The 22,010-nt window shown below is 38.5% G+C and overlaps 1 protein-coding gene across 2 annotated transcripts in view; it reads left to right on the top strand.

Annotated features, from left to right (window-relative positions):
- Positions 1–22,010, top strand: part of hdac8 (histone deacetylase 8) — a 45,416-nt gene that overhangs the window by 3,205 nt on the left and 20,201 nt on the right. For both annotated transcript variants that reach the window (XM_030162666.1, XM_030162667.1), the window contains exons 4-10: positions 3,175–3,316; positions 3,443–3,555; positions 3,639–3,716; positions 5,232–5,340; positions 5,697–5,869; positions 8,411–8,505; positions 21,316–21,421. In XM_030162666.1, the coding sequence (XP_030018526.1) occupies positions 3,175–3,316; positions 3,443–3,555; positions 3,639–3,716; positions 5,232–5,340; positions 5,697–5,869; positions 8,411–8,505; positions 21,316–21,421 (816 nt within the window). The remainder of the gene's footprint in view (positions 1–3,174; positions 3,317–3,442; positions 3,556–3,638; positions 3,717–5,231; positions 5,341–5,696; positions 5,870–8,410; positions 8,506–21,315; positions 21,422–22,010) is intronic.

Below are 22,010 nucleotides of genomic sequence, written 5' to 3'. Positions count from 1 at the left end.
GATAGTTGTACTTAGTAAAGAAGAACTAATAAATTAATTAACAAGGGTACTAGTAAAGGTGATCTCTTCTGCCGCTAAATGGAACAAACGGAGTGAGATTAACTATAACGCTTATTTTCTTTAAATTCAGTGAAAACTTTTCTCTTTTCACATTCCTATGATTGGGTTCCTTATTCATTTTACAGCAGTGATCAACTCTTTTTCATTTAGCTACATGTTTCATAGACTTCCAAGGACTGTATGAGTCAAAGATTCTGAACATTGGAACAGTCTTCTGGCGAAACATAATTATGTAGACTTATGTAAATGAATCCTTAAAGGATATTTCCTTGACTTTGAGAAACACACAGAGTCACCCATTTGCAGGATTATTCTCCTACCTCCAGTGAGTCAGACAAAAATGAAACTTTAACCAATCTACAATGCTCTCCCTCCTAAATTGGGTTTCACAGCATCTGATACAAAGTGGTCTCTCACCCCAGTTTACCAAACGGGCTTTTGAGTGTTGATGTCATTTACACCAACAAATTTTGCATTTATTAATTATTTTAGTATTGTTTTTTGCTTTTATTGCAATGCTACATGAGACAGTGAACATAGTCAATGGGAAGACTTAGGCGTACATGCAGTGTATGTCTAGCGGCACCAGAGGGCAGTGTAACACTGAATTCATGTCACCCAGAATGGAAACGACACCATAAAGGTTGTAAATGTAATGTGTATATATTTTTATTTTGTTATTTTGAGATTTCATTATTAGTGTACATCTGTGCTGCTGTTTAGTGGTGCTTATTCTTTATTGTAATCTGTTAGGCTACATTGAATTGAAAATGTGACCGTACCTCACTCAAAATTGTGTTCACCCTCGTCATCATTACTCAACCTTCTTGTTTTTGTATCCTTGACTCCTTCCCTCTCCCTCTTCCACTCGTGACTTTTTTTAAACATCTCATCCATCATTTCCTCCCTTTGTATTCTCTGCACCTCTTTCTCGTTCATCCTTCCTTCTTATTGTGATAGCAAAGCACTACACGTTTCCAGGAATAACACTTTTTTTTCCGTCTCTATTTTTTTAACCATTTCATTTATACCTCATCTATCACAGCAGCGTCTTCCCCTTGTCTCTTTATTTTCTTTCTTTCTCTATAATTTTGGGTGGATTGTTAATATTTAGAATCACAAAATCCCAACATTTTAAGATTCCTTCACAGAATAAGATTTCCTCAAATAGACAAGGTCTATTTTGTCAAAAAGGTTTAGCTTAAACCTTTTGTTTGTTCAGACAGACATGCTCAGTATTCCATGTTTGTATTTTTATTTAACATTTCTGGATGCTGAGATGCTGGAAGCCCAAAAGAGAGTTAAGGGCAAGTCATTGTAACTGTTATCCTGAATGTCATCACTAATTCTGCATAAATCCTGTGCCAAAAAGTATTTACTTTTGGACAGAACCAAACCAAGGAGATGGTAATGGGGTTCGTGGGAGCCACAATTCCCCCAGCAGCTGGGAGAGTCAGAGCAGTCAGATTTCTGAACAGATGTGATGAAGTAGTATCTACTACAACTCTTTCAGCTGCTATACTCTAGTTAATGTTGAGCTTGATATTAGGGATGCACGGATGCTGATACCAGTCTCAGGTATTGGTCCGATACTGAGCGCATGTACTCGTAAAAGTGATCCAATACAAACGCACCAATACCACTTTACGGCAGCGTGACATTCACAGTTAAGTGCAGCAAGTACGTGGCGGAGGAGTAATGTCAACAGTGTGGAGGTTTTTCAAAATAAATGATGGTGACAAAAGTAACGGTGACTGAAAGTTACGATAAAGACGCAGATGGATACGGACAGAGCCTTCTGTCCGTCCTCTTCCTTCATTCTGTACATAATTCTGTCAGTTTTCCAGGTTCTCAAGAATGTGTACCCAGATAGAGAATACGGAGCAGTACCACCAGAAACTGTGGAGGTAGCGAATATTTTCAACGAGCGACTGTGCAAGTTACTGAAAAACTACTGACATATTTATGCCAACTACCTTCATCAATATCATACGGTGGCCCAGAGGTGCAACAGCCCAAAAAAATTATCCATATAAGAAAAAAAAAAGAGAACGGCCCAAAAAATTATCCACTGTAAGAAAAAAAGAAAGCAGCCCAAATAATTATCCTTTTTAAGAAAAAAAAGAGAACAGCCCAAAAAATTATCCACTGTAAGAAAAAAAGAGAACAGCCCAAAAAATGATCCACTAGTCCAAAAAATGATCCACTATAAGAAAAAAAAGAGAACAGCCCAAAAAATGATCCACTATAAGAAAAAAAAACAAAACATCATCCACCTTTTCAATTAAGGGCTGAAGGCCTTAAAATTTTTCAGCCAATGCTTTTATTTTTTTTTGCAGTGGCCTTAATTTTAAAGCAAGAGACCTTTTGGGTAAACAGCACCCCCTGAATTGAAAAGGTGGATGATGTTTTTTTTTGTCTTATAGTGGATGATTTTTTTGGCTGTTCTCTTTTTTTTTCTTATAGTGGATAATTTTTTGGGCTAGTGGATAATTTTTTGGGCTGTTGCACCTCTGGGCCACCGTAATATCAACATTAGCATCCACATTAGTATTACCTCCTCTGTCGTCGCCATGTTTGTAATAATAGACTTTCCTCTCCTTCGTCTAGAAAAAAACATTACTCTTCATTGTGATATTTGGCAAGTATTGTTAATTAAGAGTGGCGCCCTCTGGTGGATTGATTGAGAAACGCTCATTTTAATGCATTAAATGTCAGTAGCAGCACTTTGTTACAGTCAGACTAATGACAACGACAATAAAGCACATTTTCAAAAGTAACTAAGAACTGTAATGGTATTCTTAAGTACTCATATCGGTACTCGGTATCGGCAAGTAATCAAATGTAAGCGATTGTACTTGAACTCGGTCAGGGAAAAAGTGGTATTAGTGCATCCCTACTTGATATCCTTTCTTTATTTTCTAGTACTGCAGTTTTTCCAGCCGTGGTCCTTATGCTCTCCCTTCCTTTTGTTATTTGTTATTCTATCCTCCCTTTCTATTTGTATTATTGAGAATTGCCTTCATCAAGGTGGTGTAGTCCCCTTAAAACCAAAGTATTTCATACATTTTATGCCATACTTATCATGTGCAACCCTTTCTGTACTTCCTTAAGGTTATGACTGTCCTATAGTGGAAGGGATATTTGACTATGCAGCAGCAGTGGGGGGCGCTACACTGACAGCAGCCCAGTCCCTCCTGGACCAAAACTGTGAAGTGGCCATCAACTGGGCTGGAGGATGGCACCACGCAAAGAAGTAAGACAACCTCTTTAATGCATAAACACAGTGTTTTAAATGGAGCTGTCAGCTATCCTCCTCACATATGCTGCTCAGCCTTGTGGGGGTGCTTGAATTAAAGCTGATTCCCTCTCTGTCCTGCAGGGATGAGGCGTCAGGTTTCTGTTATGTGAATGATGCTGTGTTAGGAATCCTCAAACTGAGAGAGAAATACGAGAGAGTCCTTTACGTGGACGTTGACCTGCATCACGGAGACGGTACTGCGCACAAACAGCTGTCTCAGATCTACAACCATAAAAATAATTGGACGGGTTCTAAACTCTTTCACTTTTCTCTGCAGGTGTGGAGGACGCCTTCAGCTTCACCTCCAAAGTCATGACAGTCTCTCTGCACAAGTTCTCCCCTGGATTCTTCCCAGGTCCTTCAAAGTTGATGTTAAAACCCAGTTCAAACCACAGATTCATGACAACGTCAGAGAGTTTTAGGACGTTGCAGGGTGAAGTTGCAGACATGGGATCTCAAGGCTGATGATGCTGTTGTCTGAGACGTGGATTGTCAAGTTGCCAGTGGAAGGCTTAGAACTTTCGGCACATCAGCTGTTTCAAGAGCCAATCGGCTTGTAGGGCACTAATGAAATTCAAGCTAGGAACTTTAGACAAGATCTGTGCTGTTTTGTTGGTTTCTCTCCTTATCTGTTATTGGGACAGTTTGGTCATGTAAGGCAGTTGAGTCACTTCTAATTAGCAGAGAAAACACAGACTGTCAACACCATATCACCAGGGGAACGGCTGATGATAACACTGTAAGGGTCATCAGCCCATAAATAATAAGGAATAACATACTTGACTGTACTCTCTATATGGCTGTTGAAGTGAATGCTTCAAATTATTGACTGAGATTTAATGTTTTTGCTGTTTTATCAGTATTATTTTGTTTTATCAGGTTTCTCATTCATATTTTATTATGTCGTAAGTTATATCCAGCAGCCCAAAGGAACGTAAAGATGGTTGTTTCTATGGAAACAATACACCACCAACCTGCCGTAATCACATTGCAGACTGCTGCATTGCATGTAGTTTCTACTTGTCATTAAATTTTGGTCTGAATAATTCACATTTTGGATAAACTATCAGTAATACAACATAAATGGCCTGGCCAAAAAATTCTGGATTTAACTTAGCAAATAGTTAAGATCCTTCCATTGGATAATTAGTCCAGTGATTGTGTTATTTTTCTTTATTCCTAACTGATGCACTTGCGTCTTATTTCTTAAACAACCAGTTTGATAGACAGATTATGACACATGTGGTCTGAGTCCAGACTGACCCTGTTCCAGAGCGTTGGATGCATCACCCTATCCAACCTGTGACATGATCAGCATGTGCACGGCTGTAGATATTACCGTATTTTCCGGACTATAGAGCACACCTGAATATAAGCCGCACCCATCAAATTTTAAAAGAAAAAAATATTTGTACATATATAGGCCGCACCTGACTAAAAGCCGCAGGTGTCCATGTTGTAACATGAGATATTTACACAGAAAGATGGTAAACAGAAAGATTATTTAAATATTTATTTACATACCTTAACTGCTTTTCTCCAAACAGTGCCTGTAACACCGCAGTAAAATGGCAGTAACATGCCTGCTTACAAAACCCAGAAAAGTCATTGATCGCTATCTTCATCTTCCTTCTGCGCATTGAAACCACTGAAGTCATCTTCTTCAGTATTGGAGTTGAACAGCCTCAGATTGATTGCTTTTAACTTAACAGCTGCATCATATTCATTTCTTCACGTGTTTTCCATGATGAGGGTTGAATGTGTGCTGTAAATCAAAGCTTAAGGCAAAATATTAGAGCCTGGGAAGCTTTTGGACCATGTTGTGTGTACTCTGACCCTGTCTAAAACAAGTCTGTATTTATTTGTACAGGTACAGGTGATCTGCGTGATACAGGGCTTGGCAAGGGTCGCTGGTATGCTGTCAACGTCCCACTAGAGGATGGCATCAAGGATGACAGATACTACCAGCTTTTTACCAGGTACACACTCACACACACAGATGTGTTAAGGAGTCCATGACAGCTCATACATAATGGGAGGCCCTTGGGAGGTTTTGTATCGTTCAGTCAACTGTTCTATGAAGAAATACTTTTTTCCCCTTATCTATTTTGATAACTCATACTAGGAGGATGTGTTTGCAGGCTACTGGAAAGAATGTCAGGGCTACAGTAACTTGCTCAAGGACACTCAAGTAGGAATTATCCTTCAGACATTAGAAGTTTCCAGATGAATGTTTTATTCCATATTAAACATGAGGAAAAGATTGACAATGAGTGTTAGCACCAGTTAGTTTGACAGTCATCAGCAGTATTATTCCTGCTGTTTTGTTTTGCAGTGTGATGCAGGAAGTGCGGGCGCAGTTCAACCCGGAGGCGGTGGTGATGCAGCTGGGTGCTGACACGATGGCGGGCGACCCCATGTGCTCCTTTAACATGACCCCAGTGGGGGTGGGCAAGTGTCTGCACTATGTCCTGCAATGGCAGCTACCTACACTGCTGCTGGGCGGAGGTATGTTGTGTGTTTGTTATTCTGTCCAATACTCTGTTTGTGTGTGTTTGTCAGTGTTAATGTATATGCACCTGTGAATTATGTGTCTGTTTGTACATAAGCATAGATGCACATGGTAGATAAAATACTCCCATTGAAAGGCAGAAAATGTGTGTGTTTGTGTTTGCTTTGAATCTCACTTATTCACTCACTAGTGCACAATTACACACACACAAAGGTCTATCTACACACACACACCGTACTCTGTTCCAGACCCTTCAGCCCTTGGCCAGATGATAGCTACTAATTATACGACACAATGAAGCCATTTTACTCAACTACAATCCCACCTCTCTTCCTTTCTCTCCCTCCCTCTCTCTGTCCTACATACTTTCTTTTTGGTATATCCTCCTCTCTTTCTTGGTTGCTGTCATTCCCTTGATTCAACTCAAATCCACCCTCTTCACCACTGACTTTTTCAATTTGTCTTTGCAGAGAGGATAACTGTTCTAACTTTGCTTTTGTTTTGTTTTGTTTTGTTTTGGTTTTTTTTCATCCAGTTTTTTTTTTTTTTTTTTTTACTACATCTGTGCTAAGTTTGCCAAATTTGAAGATGCTTTAAACAGGCACTCAAAAAACATTCTTAGGGGTGAATACATATGAAACAGATGTCTAAAGAGTTCTACATTATTTTACTAAAGCGCTGTGAGGTGAAACTGTGTTAAGTTAAGGTCAAAATAACTGGTGGAAAAATCTCTTCAAACAAAAGTAAAACATAGCTTATTTAAAATTTACTCTTTAAATCTTTTAACTTTATTTCTTTAATTATGTTAAAAGGTTCACTTCCATCATTTATAGTTCTATACAACCTCAAGTGTAAGATCTGATAAATGTGGAATTAACCATACTAGAATGCTTAGATTTCTGGTATGGATGTAGGTTAATGTTAAGTAAGTGAAACTAGTCGGCTAACATTTAGTTGACCACCAGTTTTAACACAAATCCTAAACATCCACTTGTTCCCAGTGCTTTGTGAACCAAAATCAGCAATGCTACTGCCTGTGAAAACAAATACAGATGAAATTCACTAATGCAAATAAGCCCTTTCTGGGAAATGTGTCTCTTTTATATATGTTATGTCCTCTTAACCATTTCATGTGGAATGAGAAGCTGATTTGCTATCTTGACTTAGGTGGTCACGTCATTTCCCGGGCCCTGTTCCAGGAAGCAGGTTCATCAAACCTAAAGTCTAAACCTGAACTGAGTTACTTAACACTGAGATGTGAACCTGAGTTTTTGGTTTCAGAACAGCAGATCGGAGCTAGTTCAGCCAACTCTGAGTAGGTTTAAGTCAAGTACGTGTAAGTAAGAGTGTGTCTGCTGAATGAAAAAAGCCATTATCATTGGAGTTACGATAACAATGATGATTCACCATGGCAACATGTTGTCAAATAACAGTGTTGCCATGATAATTCAATGTAAACAAATCCACTTGATTCCACTTGAATATGATAGGGGGGAAAATCCATTTGCAAAATGAAAATATACAGATTTCATTCTTAGCTGAGAGTGAATCAGTGATGAGTAATTTGTGAACATGAAGGCAGAAATTGTGGTTTATATTAATCACTGCAGAACATTTACATTGGTAGTAACTTAGGAAAAAAAACTAACTAAAAAATAAAACAGACTAAAAAAGCCATATGACATTTAAGTCTCGTGAATATGAGGATAATGGATGCATTTGTGGTTTAGATATGCACTTTCATTTCGACTCTGAGTGAGGAAATGAGGCAGCCAATCACACAGCTCCTTCAGACAGCAGAAGGAGGGGACATATAGCGAAAGCCTACCAACAAAGCTACCTTCACTTTAGTAAGTTGCTGCAGTAACTGACTCGGAGATAAACTAAACCTGCTTTCACTGAACTGAAATCCCAAAGGTTACCCCATTTCAGGGTTAACAAACTGAGATTAAACTTAACCTGCTTTGTAAAACAAGGCCCTGAAAACCTTTTGGGTATTTTACTCCACAAGAGTCAATTGAAATTATAGGGAAGTAACATAATCGCAAAAGTAAAGTTTTGGTTTTTTTTTTTTTTTTTTAAACAAAAATAGTCAAAAATCTAAGTTTCAGTAAAGAGAAACTACAATCCAAGTAGCAGCCAATGAGACTAAAAATCATAACACGCGTATGAGTTGTCAATAAACAATAAGTATTGCAATACTTAATAAAGCTCTGTATTACATTTAATACATGTTTTAAATTTATTAAAGCTTCGATCATGGAGGACGCAAAGGCAAAGTGTATATCTGGTAGTCGGCCAAACTTTTTCAGATGAAAATGATCATGCTCACAGTTCAGTGGATGCATAATGTGGATGTAGCTTATTTCAAAAGTGCAAAAATGTTGTTATCTTGACTCAATCCAAGTGACAAGTTAAGTTAATGATAAATTTTTGCACAGTCGCATATTAAAGTTTTGGGTGTCAAATCCAGGATGTATCTAAACAAAAAGATTTACTCTTGCTGCATGTCTGTGTCTTTGTGTTCCTCTCACCAGGAGGTTACAATCTGGCCAACACAGCTCGCTGTTGGACCTACCTGACGGCGACGGTGCTGGGAAAGACTCTTTCCTCTGAGATACCAGACCACAAGGTACGACAACACACACACAGTCTTACAGCTACAGTCACACATATTTCCATATTCCCACATGAACACAAATGCGCTCATTCATTGTAGCGTTCACAGACGCACACACATGAAAACACAAGCACACCCCCTGTGTTCACTGTCTGCTGAGTCACTCCATCTAATCAAAGATGGCCGCCTGCTTCTCAATAAAGGGGTTTTTCAACAGGTGACTCGACCGTGTGTGTGTGTGTGTGTGTGTGCGCGCGCGTGCAAAAAAAATGGTAGTAGTGTTGACAGTTCCTCTCTGTCTTACTTATCAAACAGACTCCTGTCTTTATGTCTTGTTTGGCAGGAATATGTATTAAATCTGTTTAAGAGTATAAAAAAGGTTTGCTACATTGCAGCAAATTAGAGCCGTGACCTTAGAGTTCAAAGTCCACATAAAGTCTGTATTTAGTCGTGGAACACAATGCTTTTTCTTCACTATCATGTTGAAGTTGCTTTTGGATATTTTGGCACAAACACTTTTGCATCTTCAAAGTTTGCATATCATTAGCCTCATAGCATAACTGCCTAAGTCTTTTTTTTTTTCAGGTTATAGCCAGTGATGAAAAATGAATCAGTAGTGTTAGGAGAGTAACGTTATGCAGATATCTCAATTTGGCCAAAAAATATGACTGAGGCTATTACGCTATGAGGCTAACAATATGACTGAGATCTTTGGGTTGTATTTTGGGTTGTTTTATAAAATTTACCACATTAAACCTTAACACTAAGTTGATGTCAAGCCCAAATGGAAGAGAGATTGTGCAGACTTACACTGGCTTTATTATATCACTGAAATCAAATTTTGGGGATATAATGGTTTTACGCAGGATCTGCCGGATCTGCCAGCGCCAGTTATCCTTTGTGTGAACGTGATAACTAGGAGAGATTTGGTTAGATTTCTTATCTCTTGATATAGCCTTGCTGTTGGCCCCCAACAGTGTAAGCCTCTTTGACTAGTGAACCTTTAATGGCTTTAAAAACAAATTGGTCCACTAATAACTCAAGACATACTATATATTTTAGTATAGCAGAAAATGGGAAGAATTGATAAAATGAAAATTTTAGATTTGTTTATGCATTACAAAACTATATTTTTAGCCTCATAGCCTAAGTCATATTTTTGGCCAAATTGTGATTTCTGCATAAAATGAAGCAGCAGTGTTAGGTGAGTAAAGTTATACAGATATACAAATATATAATTATGACTTAGGCAGTTATGCTATGAGGTTAACAATATTTTTTATTTTTAATGAAATAAGACATCAGGCATAAGCTGTAGAGACTGGAATTGATAAGATTTTATTGATACCAGTGCCTTTCCAGTCCAAAATGTTTTACTGATTCCTGATCAGTTTTCTTTTTGAGATGGAAAAAAACAATAGACCAAAAAAAAAGTTTTCAACATCAGGCCAAATATTGTTTTGTCTCTGAATCCAAACACTGAAAACTTGAACAAGCTGAAATTTGTGAGTGGTGTTGAAAGATGTTTCAGCATATTTCACTTACTTCAACCCTTGTCTGAAATGATTATTACACAGACAAGTATCACTGTTGTCATCTTTATTTGATTCTTTGTCATGGTTGTGGCTCCTTGTTACAAGTTTCCAGCACTGGAGATCCATAAGTTTGTTGTGTAGCTGTCAGAGAAATGGAATTGACAAAGTTGGAATTTTTATTTTCTAGTTTCCTCTTAAATTCCAAAACTTCACAAGGCTGCCACTTAAATCTTATTATTAAGCACATCATTCACAATTTTAGCTATTTAAATCTAGTTTTACAAAGAAATCAGGTTATAGAGTTCATCTAACAGTTGTCTGAGTTGTAACATTCTCCATCTCCCTGTAACTTCTGTTTGTCAAAGTAGAGATGTGTGACCACTTACACTCATCTTCTCATTATAACGAATAAATCAAATAGTCATCCTCTCACCAAACAGAAATAAGTTGACCTATCTGTCTCGGACATACACACAAAGAGTCTCTTTCTCCAGTAACTGATTTTTGGACCTTGTCTTGGTCAAATGTAATGAATAGCTGTGAGTACCCGTGTGTGTGTGTGTGTGTGTGTGTGTGTGTGTGTGTGTGTGTGCGCGTGTGCACATGTGCGTGTGCTGGCCATGATGAAGGTACCTCTTGTTTCTCCTCGTCAGCTTCCAGTGGCCTTACATGACCTTTGACCTCATTAAGGAGCACTCACTGAAAACAAAGCAACTATCAGAGCGGGGCAGCTGCCACAGATGATGAAGATGAAAAGACCCACATACGCGCACGCACACAGATCTTTTTTCCCAAAAAGCACAATTTGATTCTAAAAATGCTCAATTTGAACATCATGATACACATTGTGTCATTATTACAGTTTAGGTTTTATTAATGCTTACTTGCTGCTTAGGTGGTAGCAGTGTACAACTACAGAGGTGTGTGTGTATGTGTGTGTCTGTGTGTCTGTGCCCGTTGTGCTCGATAAGAGGGGCATTTATCCATGATGACCAAGCAAAGCTGAAGTTCCAGCGACACTGGGAACAAAAACTACCTTTGTACCCCTCTGTGTGTGTCTGTGTGAGTGTGTTCACCCTTTTGCTCTACTGTAGGAAAAAAAAAAATCCATGAATACACACATTCATTACAGTTATATCATGTACGGGCTTGTTTCGTAAGTTTTTCTATTTCAGCCTTATGATTAAGAGGAAACAGCTCTTACTCTTATGACAAATTGTCAGCCAAGAAGTCGTACAAACATAAGTGTTTTCTTTTCTCTTTTTTCTCTTGAATAAATTAAAGCTGAGCTTCACATTTTCTGACTGATAAATGTCTGTCAAACTGAGATAATAAGCTATCAGCATCGTAGTTTTATCCCCTAGAAAACAACCAGACTCTTCAAACAGTTGCATTTTGACACTAGGCTCAGATTGTACTTATTTTTCATGAATCCAGTCTTATCTTTTTCCTCAGTACCCATGAGAGTTAGTATTTCATGTTTTTGGCATGTACAAATTATTAAAAATAGTAGTCTAAAGAACACAAACATTTGACAGTGTGGGCCAGTCACATCAACAATAGCGTCATAATATTCGCTGATTACCAGACAAAATATTACACTGCAGATAACCCAAACAATAGCCCTTTGCCTGTCACTCTTATTATACTCCAGTATCTTATGATAACACCAGTAAAGGTGCTTTTTGTGGTTCAGAGCAGGATTTGAGCTGCCAGGTTGAATGTCATTAACCCTCCATGTTGACTTGTATTGTCTGTTTAGTGGGCAGCTAATCCTCAGTGACCTCCCCATATTGTGTGATAGCAGTGGAGCCAATCTGTGTGTGAATCAGAGGGCAACAATACAGGAGCTGCTGAAAATAACTGCAGAGGTCAGGTGTGAGTGTCACTGATTAGATTTCCACTGGATTGTCTTTGTGGACAATTTTTATTTCATCTTACATCTGGGATTGCTTCATATGGGTTCTGAATCCTATCTCTTCCTAGTTCAGAATTTAAAGAGGTTGTTATCTAATGTTATGAGAAGGAAACTAACTGATCTTCTGAGGTCAGATTAAATGGGAACATCCTACTCTGGTTGTCAAATTTGCCATTTGTCTTTCTGAGACCCATTCACTGGCTTTATTTATCTTCTGCATGTGGTACACCACAGTAATCATGTGGTCACCCTTCAACCTTTAGCGCTCAACTCAGATTTATTGCTAGAATCCAGTTTTTTGTTTGGTCGTTTTTTGTGTGTGCGTGTGTTTTTGTTTTTTTTAATCTGGTCACACATGCTACTGAAGTAGATCAAGAAATGAAATTATCCCCAAGAGGCAAATTTTTGTGCAGACAAGAACAAACCAACATTTTGTTCAACAGTATGAAAAAGCAAATAAATAACATTTAAAATCACATTTAGTCTAGCCTCAAGAGGCTAAGGTCCAATTGTGGCAAAGAGATCTCAGTGTGGAGTGGAAGGTTTGGGTCACCCAGTACTGACTGACTGACCCAAAGGTCACTGAGTCCACAGCTTCATTTATGACTTAGTTTTCTGTACACGCCAGGGAATTTGAGGGATAATTAGAACAGGGATGAGGAGAAAGAGAGCCAGTTGTTAATTATGACTTATTATAGAGCAGTACATCTGTATGGAGGATTGTGTGGGTCATCATAGTTCTCTCCCACTGCAGCCACGTTCTTTTGTGGACGCGTCCAGCACGGCCTGGTTACGATAAGCAGCTTCAAGTTTTACTCGTACAGAACTGTCATCCACCTCACTATGGTAGTCACTCATGTCAGTGCACAAATATAATGAATGTCAATACAAAGTGGCATAAAGGTTTTTCGAAATCTGATACGACTGTGCAAAAAGGTGATCTGTGTGATTTAGTACCATGTAGGGAAATCACCTATGTCAGAATTGACAAGTTTAGGTTCCATAAATTTGTGCTATTCTCACTATGTGCCCTTAACACCATCTTCTTCATCCTCTCTGTCAATCAAAAAATGCTGACTGTGGTAACAGTTTTAGAATTCTGATGTCCTACCCAGTTTTACATGAGATATTACTTACATTAAAAAACGAACAGTAAGCCCACACCAATACTCTGATCATTATCCGATTTCTGGAGTTGTCAGATTATGTAAGTGACCATGTAAACAGGATAATCTGATATGCTTTATCGGATAACAGCTGTAATCTGAATATGAAAAACTGGATTAACACACCTGGATTTCTCTCCAATACTCTGATGTTTTCCTGCATGTATACAGATGAATTGGATTTAGTTCATTCTTTACGTCTGCACATTTGTGAACACAATTAAAATCGTAGAGAATGAAATTTATGTAGTCAAACATGAGCAGAAGACAACAGGAAGTTTAAGTCTAGTATCACTACATACATTTATTCTGAAAGAAATCTTATAATAGACTGGAGCGCCTAAGCCAGGGTTTTTCAATTATCTCATATACTGCATGTAAATGCGTGAGATCTGATTATTACAATTATCCGGTTACTCCCAGGTATCGGACTTTTATGGTCATGTAAATAGGCTCACTGATATGCCTTCTTAATGAGAGAAACCTTTAATAGCATACAACATTTAGTTGAAATTATGGATTATATTACCTACATCATCTGGCAGCATCAGAAAATGTACAAACACAAAGTGTAGTGAAAACTGAATGTAATGTTACTCAACCATAAATGTTATCTAACCTATGGTCTAGTCAGTGTGCCACAATCCAGTGGTGATGTTTAATAGAGAAGTGTTTGATGAACAGTTTCGCTGTCCATCTACCTGTTCTTAATAATTTAACCTGCACCTCCACCTCCTCGTCTTCTCACATTTTCCACCGGGTGAGTTCCTCTCACCCGTGGTGCTCCTATTAAAAACAAACCACAGATGCAAACTTCCTGTGCTGCGTCAGCAGGAGAACACATACAGCCTGTATATATACTTGACACATATTGTACTTTGCCCTCCCTCTGTCACCTTTCTCTTTCCGGTCTCCCCTTCACTGTTTGCCAAGGAAATACATAAATGTTCTTAATTCAATCTAAAAATGTCTTAAAATAGAGCAGAATGAATAATTGTGTCTGTGTTGTTCTGTTTTATCTGACTGATATTTTATATCCTGATGATGTCTGCTTCCATTTGACTAGAGTGCATGATGATGTACTAGTAGTACGTGATTTGTCTACCGCCGATATGTCCACTTCGACAAAGCCTTCAGGCCCAACCAGCCATCAGACTGCGTTCAGCACGTTGATGCCAGAAGAGTTGTGATGCTTTAATACAAGATGAGGACACTTGTCCACTTCAGAAGTACAAGTCAGTATAAGCACAACCTTTAGAAATCCTTTCCTCTAGTTGAGTTTTACAAATTTGTTTGCTTCAATAAATGTAATAGTTTTTTTTAGAGATATTAAACAAGTCTTCAAATCATCAAATCATGTTCAGACAACCCAATCACATTTTAAGAATGTAATGACTGGGAGCAGACGTAGTGTCTTTGACATCAAAAATGACTTTCTCTATTTGTAATTCTTAGGTGAAAGATGTTGCATGATTAGCATTCCTTCTTCAATTCAAATCAGTTTTATGTATGCAGCACCAAATCACAAAATATATCCCACCAAGACACTTAACATATTAAGGTAAAATGGCTCAACAAACTCTTCCACCTTTGATGAAAAATGAAAATGTAGACATGTAGATGAGTGTCTACCCTGTTTGTGTGGTAACTATAAGTGCCTCTATATGAGACACCCTCCGTGAATCCTTCCAGTATGTGCCCACCTGGTTGTGAGGTTTGCGTACATCGCTGCCATTTCATCAAATTGTTAAGCTGTGCTCGTCAGAAAACTCTAGCTAATTTAGGATTTTTCATGCTTCAGTTCTTTCTACATTTGGTTCATTAGGCAGCATTAAGTTTATGGTGTGGTCTTGGAGTTCTAGTATTATTCCTCATCTTCCTCTTTTTTTGACTGCTTGAATTGGGTCTACATTCAGTGACTGGTATCCTGTTCCCTCTGTTACTGTGCAGATAATCTTAATTACAGGTACACAAACGCACACACATACTGATTTCTGGCTTTTCGCCTCCTTGTCCACTGAAGTAAATACAAATCTGTGTCTGTCACAGACACACACAGGAAGGGAGGACGTCTCTGGTCCCAGATTGGTAGTGGGGGAAGCGTCCCGCCCCTTTATTTCCTACTTCCTCTTTTCCTGTCTGCAGCCACTTCCTGTCCTGCCCCTTGCTGCCGTCAGGGATGTGTCGGCTCCCAGAGTCACAGGCTCAATCACCGGAAACAAGGCTGTTGAAGCGTGTATGGCGGAGAGAAACGTGTCTGTTTGCACCATGACATTCAGGAATTTGAAGACACCAATTTTATACCCCCCACCCCACCCCCTCAATTAATTTCTCATTAATTATTTTATAACCAAAAATCCTGCCTCCTATAGATGAGTTTACCGGTTGTCATGTCAGGGATGTGCCCGGTGAATGCAAGGATGTACCAACAATGAATTGAAAGCTTTCCTGTCTTGTTTCCTTATGGAGAATCAGGTCTCTGTTGCATTTTTTCTTCTTAGTGTCTCTTTGTGTTTCAAGTTCATGGACAGTCCTGATCCTAGAAGGGAAGATCACTTGGTTGTCTTGACTTTGACTTTCCTTTTTGGTGAAGTGTTTTTATAATCTGTCTGTCTCTATAATTATAATAGCAGAATTTTCATTCACACTTTATTGTGCTTTAATTCTTTAATCAAACTAAACGCTGAGGTGAGCCATAGTGGCAGGTACTATTAGCACTTAGATAAGTGACTTACTTTTATACACAATTAATTTTCAGGGCTATTAATTAGCATATTGTAGCATGGTTTCATTTAAGATGTATCACTACAAAAAGGTTACTTTATTATTTTTCAGTGCTTTTGAATAAGACACAAGTGTATTATTGAATTTGTTCGTTTTTGAGGGGTAAGATGCCATAAAAGGAAAAATAACAGATGAATCTAAAAAAAGATGGATTGATTGGAGAGGTAGGGTAGAGTACAGACAGAAAAACAGAGGGAGATGTGTACGTGCGCTATGTGACTTTTGATTTTGGGCATCTGGCCGCGTTTCTTTCCCTGTTGAAAACATTTATTAGATAGCAGCTTGATAGCAGAGTCCATTTGTTTTCCCCGAGACGTCTTTTCCCCTCCGCTGTGCAGCTCAGCATCCTTCATAGCTGGAGATCCTGCCGATGACTGTAAAAACAAACATGCTCGCTCACATATGGACACATTGATTTTCACAGAAGATGAACGGCATAGGAACATGTACTCAAATTTTCTCACAAACATTAATGCATGCTTTGACTTTTTATTAAAAGTAGTCTTTGTGCAGCAAAATAGTTTCTGTTTTAGTGTTACATATAAATATGGTGTTTTTGGTTTCATATTACTGCTGCATTCATTTGGATATGGCTTTTTACTGCTGTACAGGGTGGGGAAGCAAAATTTACAATGAACATTTAGTTGTTTTTTTCTCAGCAGGCACTACGTCAATTGTTTTGAAACCTTTTCAGAAACTTTTGCCCATATGAGTAATCAGGAAAGCAAACGTCAAAGAGTGTGTGATTTGCTGAATGCACTCGTCACACCAAAGGAGATTTCAAAAATAGTTGGAGTGTCCATAAAGACTGTTTATAATGGAAAGAAGAGAATGACTATGAGCAAAACTATTACGAGAAAGTCTGGAAGATACTATTAAAGAAGAATGGGAGAAGTTGTCACCCGAATATTTGAGGAACACTTGCGCAAGTTTCAGGAAGCGTGTGAAGGCAGTTATTGAGAAAAAAGGAGGACACATAGAATAAAAACATTTTCTATAATGTAAATTTTCTTGTGGCAAATAAATTCTCATGACTTTCAATAAAGTAATTGGTCATACACTGTCTTTCAATCCCTACCTCAAAATATTGTAAATTTTGCTTCCCCACCCTGTACATGATTAAGATTTACCTCAAGCTTCATATATATTGTAGGTAGTTTAATCTACAGCAGTGTATCACAGTCTGTAAGATCATCATGTGTTTGTACTGACACTGTTCTATGAGGTCCATGTGCTACTAAAAAGACAACTTTTAATAAACTCTGAAAAATGGGCCTATTTTAAGCTTTAGTTTGTGAATCCAAGAGGGTTTTTAAAGAGTTTATTTGGCTTAAGAAGAAAAATTTTCTCAGCCCATAAAAGAGCATCAGATTTTCACAAATATTCAAAACCAACACGTTTGGAAATAACTAGTTTTCACTAGACAGGGAGGGGATGGATAATAGTAATGTGAAAATTAACCTTATAATTAGGAGTGAATAAGGAACTACTAGCCATTATTCCTTAAGGTGTTGTGAAACATAATATTTGTATGCATCCAGAGTTAGGACTGAACCGGGACTGAACTGGGGTACCCTGAACTACCTTTCAGTTGGAGATGAAAATACCTGAGCTCATGTCACTCCAAGCTTTTAGTTCCATGATCTCACAGACAAGACAGCGAGAGTCAATTGGACAGTACCTGTGTTTTTAAATTGCTTTCAACTAAATGTGCACTTGCACACAATGTAAAAAATTGCACTTAAAAATACTGTCAAACTTTTCTGTTATTACTAAATTATTGTTTGTTTGAATTTATTGTTGCTACCTGTTTTTTAAACCTTTGTCATGGTGTGTGCTGCTGGCCTCTTAGCCAGGTCACCCCTTGTCAAAGATATCTTGATCTCAGCGGGACTCTATCTGGTTAAATAAAGGTTAAATAAAAAAGAAAAATTAAGCACTGGTCTGGAGCTAGGTCTGGCTAAATTGATTCTGGAAAAGATGGAAACCTCTCTGGGTTGTTTGGCTCGTTTGCATTTTGTTAAATAAATCACACATGTCATGGTCAGCACTATAGTAATCACAGTTTGCAAAATTGTGTGGTTTTGCTTGAAAATTTCACATCTTTGTGAGCACAATGGAAATAAAATGATTAGAGTCCCATCAAAGAAAACATTTCATTGAGAGATGTACTCTGTGCCTTTGCTATATAATCTTGAATTCGTCAGATATTAATAATGTTCCACTGTTGTGTAAAGCTGCACAAAGGAAGGAAACATGCAACCAAGGCGTACAATAATCACTGTAAGATAAGTATTGTACTCTGACACACTCATGCTTTTGCTTAGGTCCACTTCAGTGTTTCTCCTATGAGCCTTGAGTGATGGGCAGAAGGTCTATGTTACGGACCATAGTAAATAAGCAGAGACCTTCCACTATTTATCTCCCTGCGTGTCTCTGCCAAAGGCACTGGAGGCAGCCAGTGGGTATTTTCTGTCTCTTGACCTTGTCCAGGTGACGTAGGTTTGCTGCGTCACAGGATCATGTACTGAATTTCTCTTTTTGTTTTCATCAAGTGTTGTATTTATATCATATGTCGCGTCACTGATTTTTTAAAAAAATTTTTCCCCCATTTTCAGGTTGTATCCTTCAAGCCTCTGTAGAATAAAAGTACATTAGAAGCAATTATAGAAATATAATAGGAGAATAAGTATTGTGTTTCTTTTAGCAGCGTGCTTGCTCTCTCTTTCCTTCCCATGGCCATCCAAGCCAAACAAGCAGGCAGCAGGAGACTGCGTGTATGATTGGTGTGTGTGTTTGTGTGTTGCCAGACAGCGGGAGACAGAGCAGTGGGTTCATGGGAATAGTCTGAGGGTGTATATGTGTGTTAAGTAACTCTTATGTTGAGCTCTGTTGGGTCCGGAGGTAAGACACAGAAACTCATCGGAGCTAATTGGAAACAGACACACACATACAGCAAAAGACATGCCGTACCTTTTGTATGGATGTAATCAACAACACACACATACACACGCTTAACATCATCTAGACACACTTGCTTTCTTTGTCTCACACACATGCACACGTACTGGTATTAAACAAAGACAGAGTAGTCTTTGTCTTTCAAGTAAACAAAAGTATACTGCATGTTGGCTCTGCTGTGGGTGTGTGTGCGTGTATGTGTGTGTACATCTACATCTGCTCAGGCTTGTGTGTGTATGTGTGTGTGTCCGTCTGCTTTGCCAACAGACTTTCTGAAGTCTTCTCTAATAACATCCATCTAATCCTCTAAAGAGTTTCACCCCAAAACAAGATATCCCCGTCTTTTAATATGGCTGTGGCATCAGTGTCGAAATCATTATGGGATGTTTGGTGAATCACTTGGCCTTTGTTTAAAGGAGCAGTTTGCCATTTTGGGGAATTACTCTATATCCTTTACTTTGAGTCAACAGAGAAAACATTACCTGGAACAAACCTGTCCTGTGTGTGAGTTTGTTTTGTATAAGAAATTTTGTTTCAGTTAAATTAAATATCATTGTGTTTTCATTGGACAAAATAAGTCCACCCACTAATCCACTAATTTGTTATATTCCAGTTGTACTGTGTTTCAGGTCAAGTTTACATTGCATGTTGGACCTTTTAGCACAAATTTTCCACATTTTTTTGGAAATTGCCCGAGGTATTCTAAGCAATGTTTGCAATATTTCAGACAGTCATAGAGACACCTCACAGCAAGAATGTTCAGGGTCTTATTCCTGGTCGAACAGGGTTCTTTGAGTGAAGTTTGCACAATCTTATTATTTTCTGTTGGTTTCCTTGGAATTTTGTTTCCCATCCACAAAAAAACATGTATCCTAGGTTGATTCTCCTATCAGTTCTTGTGGGCATCGCTTTTTTAGAGGAACGAACTCATGACTTCTGTTTTCATTTCATTTTCCCATATCACTTTTCATTCTGTTGTTACTTGTAATGTGGAGTACTTAATATCTTGTAAGTTATGATGCTTTTACTGATTAATCATGTAGGTACATATAACAGCAACTTGAAGATGCTTGTGCAGGGAGCAATACTGTGGTCTAACCACTTGAGGAAGTTGTAGAAATGATCAACGTATAGTGTTAAGGCAGCTTTACAGTCTGTATCCGTTTTGGTTTCTGACATTCCATATTTTTGTGTACGTATGGGAGAAAGAAAAAACCTTCCTCTGCGTCTCATGCAAAACTTGCATTTACAGAGTCTGCTCAGACTCTGAATAAGGAAATCTTTTGTCAAGCTGTTTTTACAAGGTCAAAAATGAACATTACTGCTTAGCTTTAAAATGTAATTTCAGTAAAGTCATTTGAAGTTTACAGGTAATAAACATTTTATTTGAGAAAAAAAAAAAGAAAAACACCTCTTCACTTTTGCGGCATGTGATGAGGAATGTAGATCTTTGTTTCAATCACCTTGGCTCACTTGGTGGATTCTGCTGAGTCTTCAGAGTCCAAGGCTTTCACAACAGTCCCAGCAAGTGGACTGACGCACTTGTGGTCAGACCTGGCCCATGAGTTTGTTTTGCTCTCATGGCACTGAGTCACGGCCTGACAAATTCCCTGGAAAGACATTTTTTCAATTGACGCGTCCTGGGTTTTTAACTTCTGGTTGAACCCACTCTCTGGAGTTCCACCTGTTTCTTTTTTCCCTTTCTTTCTTTTTTCTTTTTTTTTTAAGTCGGCTGATTTAGTTTCATGGAATTGGTTCGACTGCTCATGAAATGCCAGGACCCTTTGCTATTTGCTGAAATCATCTCAGACCTTTTTTGGGTTGTGTTGGTGAAGCCAGGCTTTGCGGTGAAAGTTTGATTGATTTGTGGTTTCGTTCAAACATATGTTTCTTCTTTTTTGCTCCCCTACAAAAACAAAATGGCAGTCAAAGGGGAGAAATCCACTAATATTACATTGACAATAATATTAATACTAGTGCCTGAATACAACTGTAAACTAATCTCAATTATGCACAGTGTGAGGGACACAGATTAAAGGCTTGAAACAACTTGTGCAAAGACAACCCAGCCTACAGCTTATTGGATTTGGATGAATCTTTGATGTTTTTCACTGTTTTGCATTTATTTCAACTCTTTTAAAGAAATGATCCCTGAAAGCCCATGTAAATATTCATCAACAATCACCAGTTTCACAATCCCAATTCTTCAAAGTCCAAACAGAACCCGAATTTTTCCAGGAAAGCAGCTACATTTTTCAAAAAGAGACAAAAGAGGAGTAAGTGTAGTTTGGCGCTCACCAGCTACAACTGTGTGCAGATGTGAGGGGATGAAAGTTTTAGTTTTTTTTGTTTTCTTCTATGAAAAAAAGAAGACAAACAGAAAGGTCAGTTTATACGCTCCATATAGTCAAGTCTTATAATACTGATTTCTGTGACGTGTTTTGTTTGTTTTCATCAGTTTTTTACAGAGTATGGACCTGACTATTCGCTGGAAATCAGCCCAAGCTGTCGACCAGACCGCAATGATACCAAACACCTGGACCAGGTCATCAGCACCATCAAAGGTGTGTTTATATGTGTGTGTAGATGGAAAAGAAAGTGCATGTACAGGTGCATCAGTTTGCGTGGGTGCTGACAGTAAACAGGTGTGTGTTTTCTATCTGAACCCTCTTTCACCTACAGCACTTTTGTCTGCACGGCTCTTTATTTTATGTGTGGTTTCTTATGTCTGTTGTTGTTTCTATATGTGTCTTTTGTGGGATGAAAGTCTGACTTTCCCCTTCCTCTGGCTCTTAACTTCCTTTTTTGTGTGTTTGAAAATACTGTCAACCCCTGCTTTTTTACCAACACCCCCCCCCCCCCCCCCAGTACATAGTCTGGGTCCTTGTTACATGTGGTATTTTTCCTTTTTACATCTGTCTGTTCCTATACATTCCTCTATGTGTGTGTTTGTATACTCATTGATGAGTGTGTGTGCAGTCATGTGGTTCAGCCCAACACCGGGCCTTTGGTCTCTTTGCTGACAGCCCACAGCACCCAGGAGAAATCCTCCAGCAGGGTGAAACGTAGGCGAAGAGTTGAACTGCAGGAGGATTATTGTAAGGAGGTGAGGTCAGGAAACAGAAACAACTAAGGAGGTCGTCTATGAGTCAG

Source organism: Sphaeramia orbicularis, chromosome 18, assembly GCF_902148855.1.
Source record: "Sphaeramia orbicularis chromosome 18, fSphaOr1.1, whole genome shotgun sequence".
Classification (NCBI taxonomy): domain Eukaryota; kingdom Metazoa; phylum Chordata; class Actinopteri; order Kurtiformes; family Apogonidae; genus Sphaeramia; species Sphaeramia orbicularis.
Note: the sequence above shows the minus strand (reverse complement) of the source record. Positions and strands in the feature narration are given on the sequence as shown.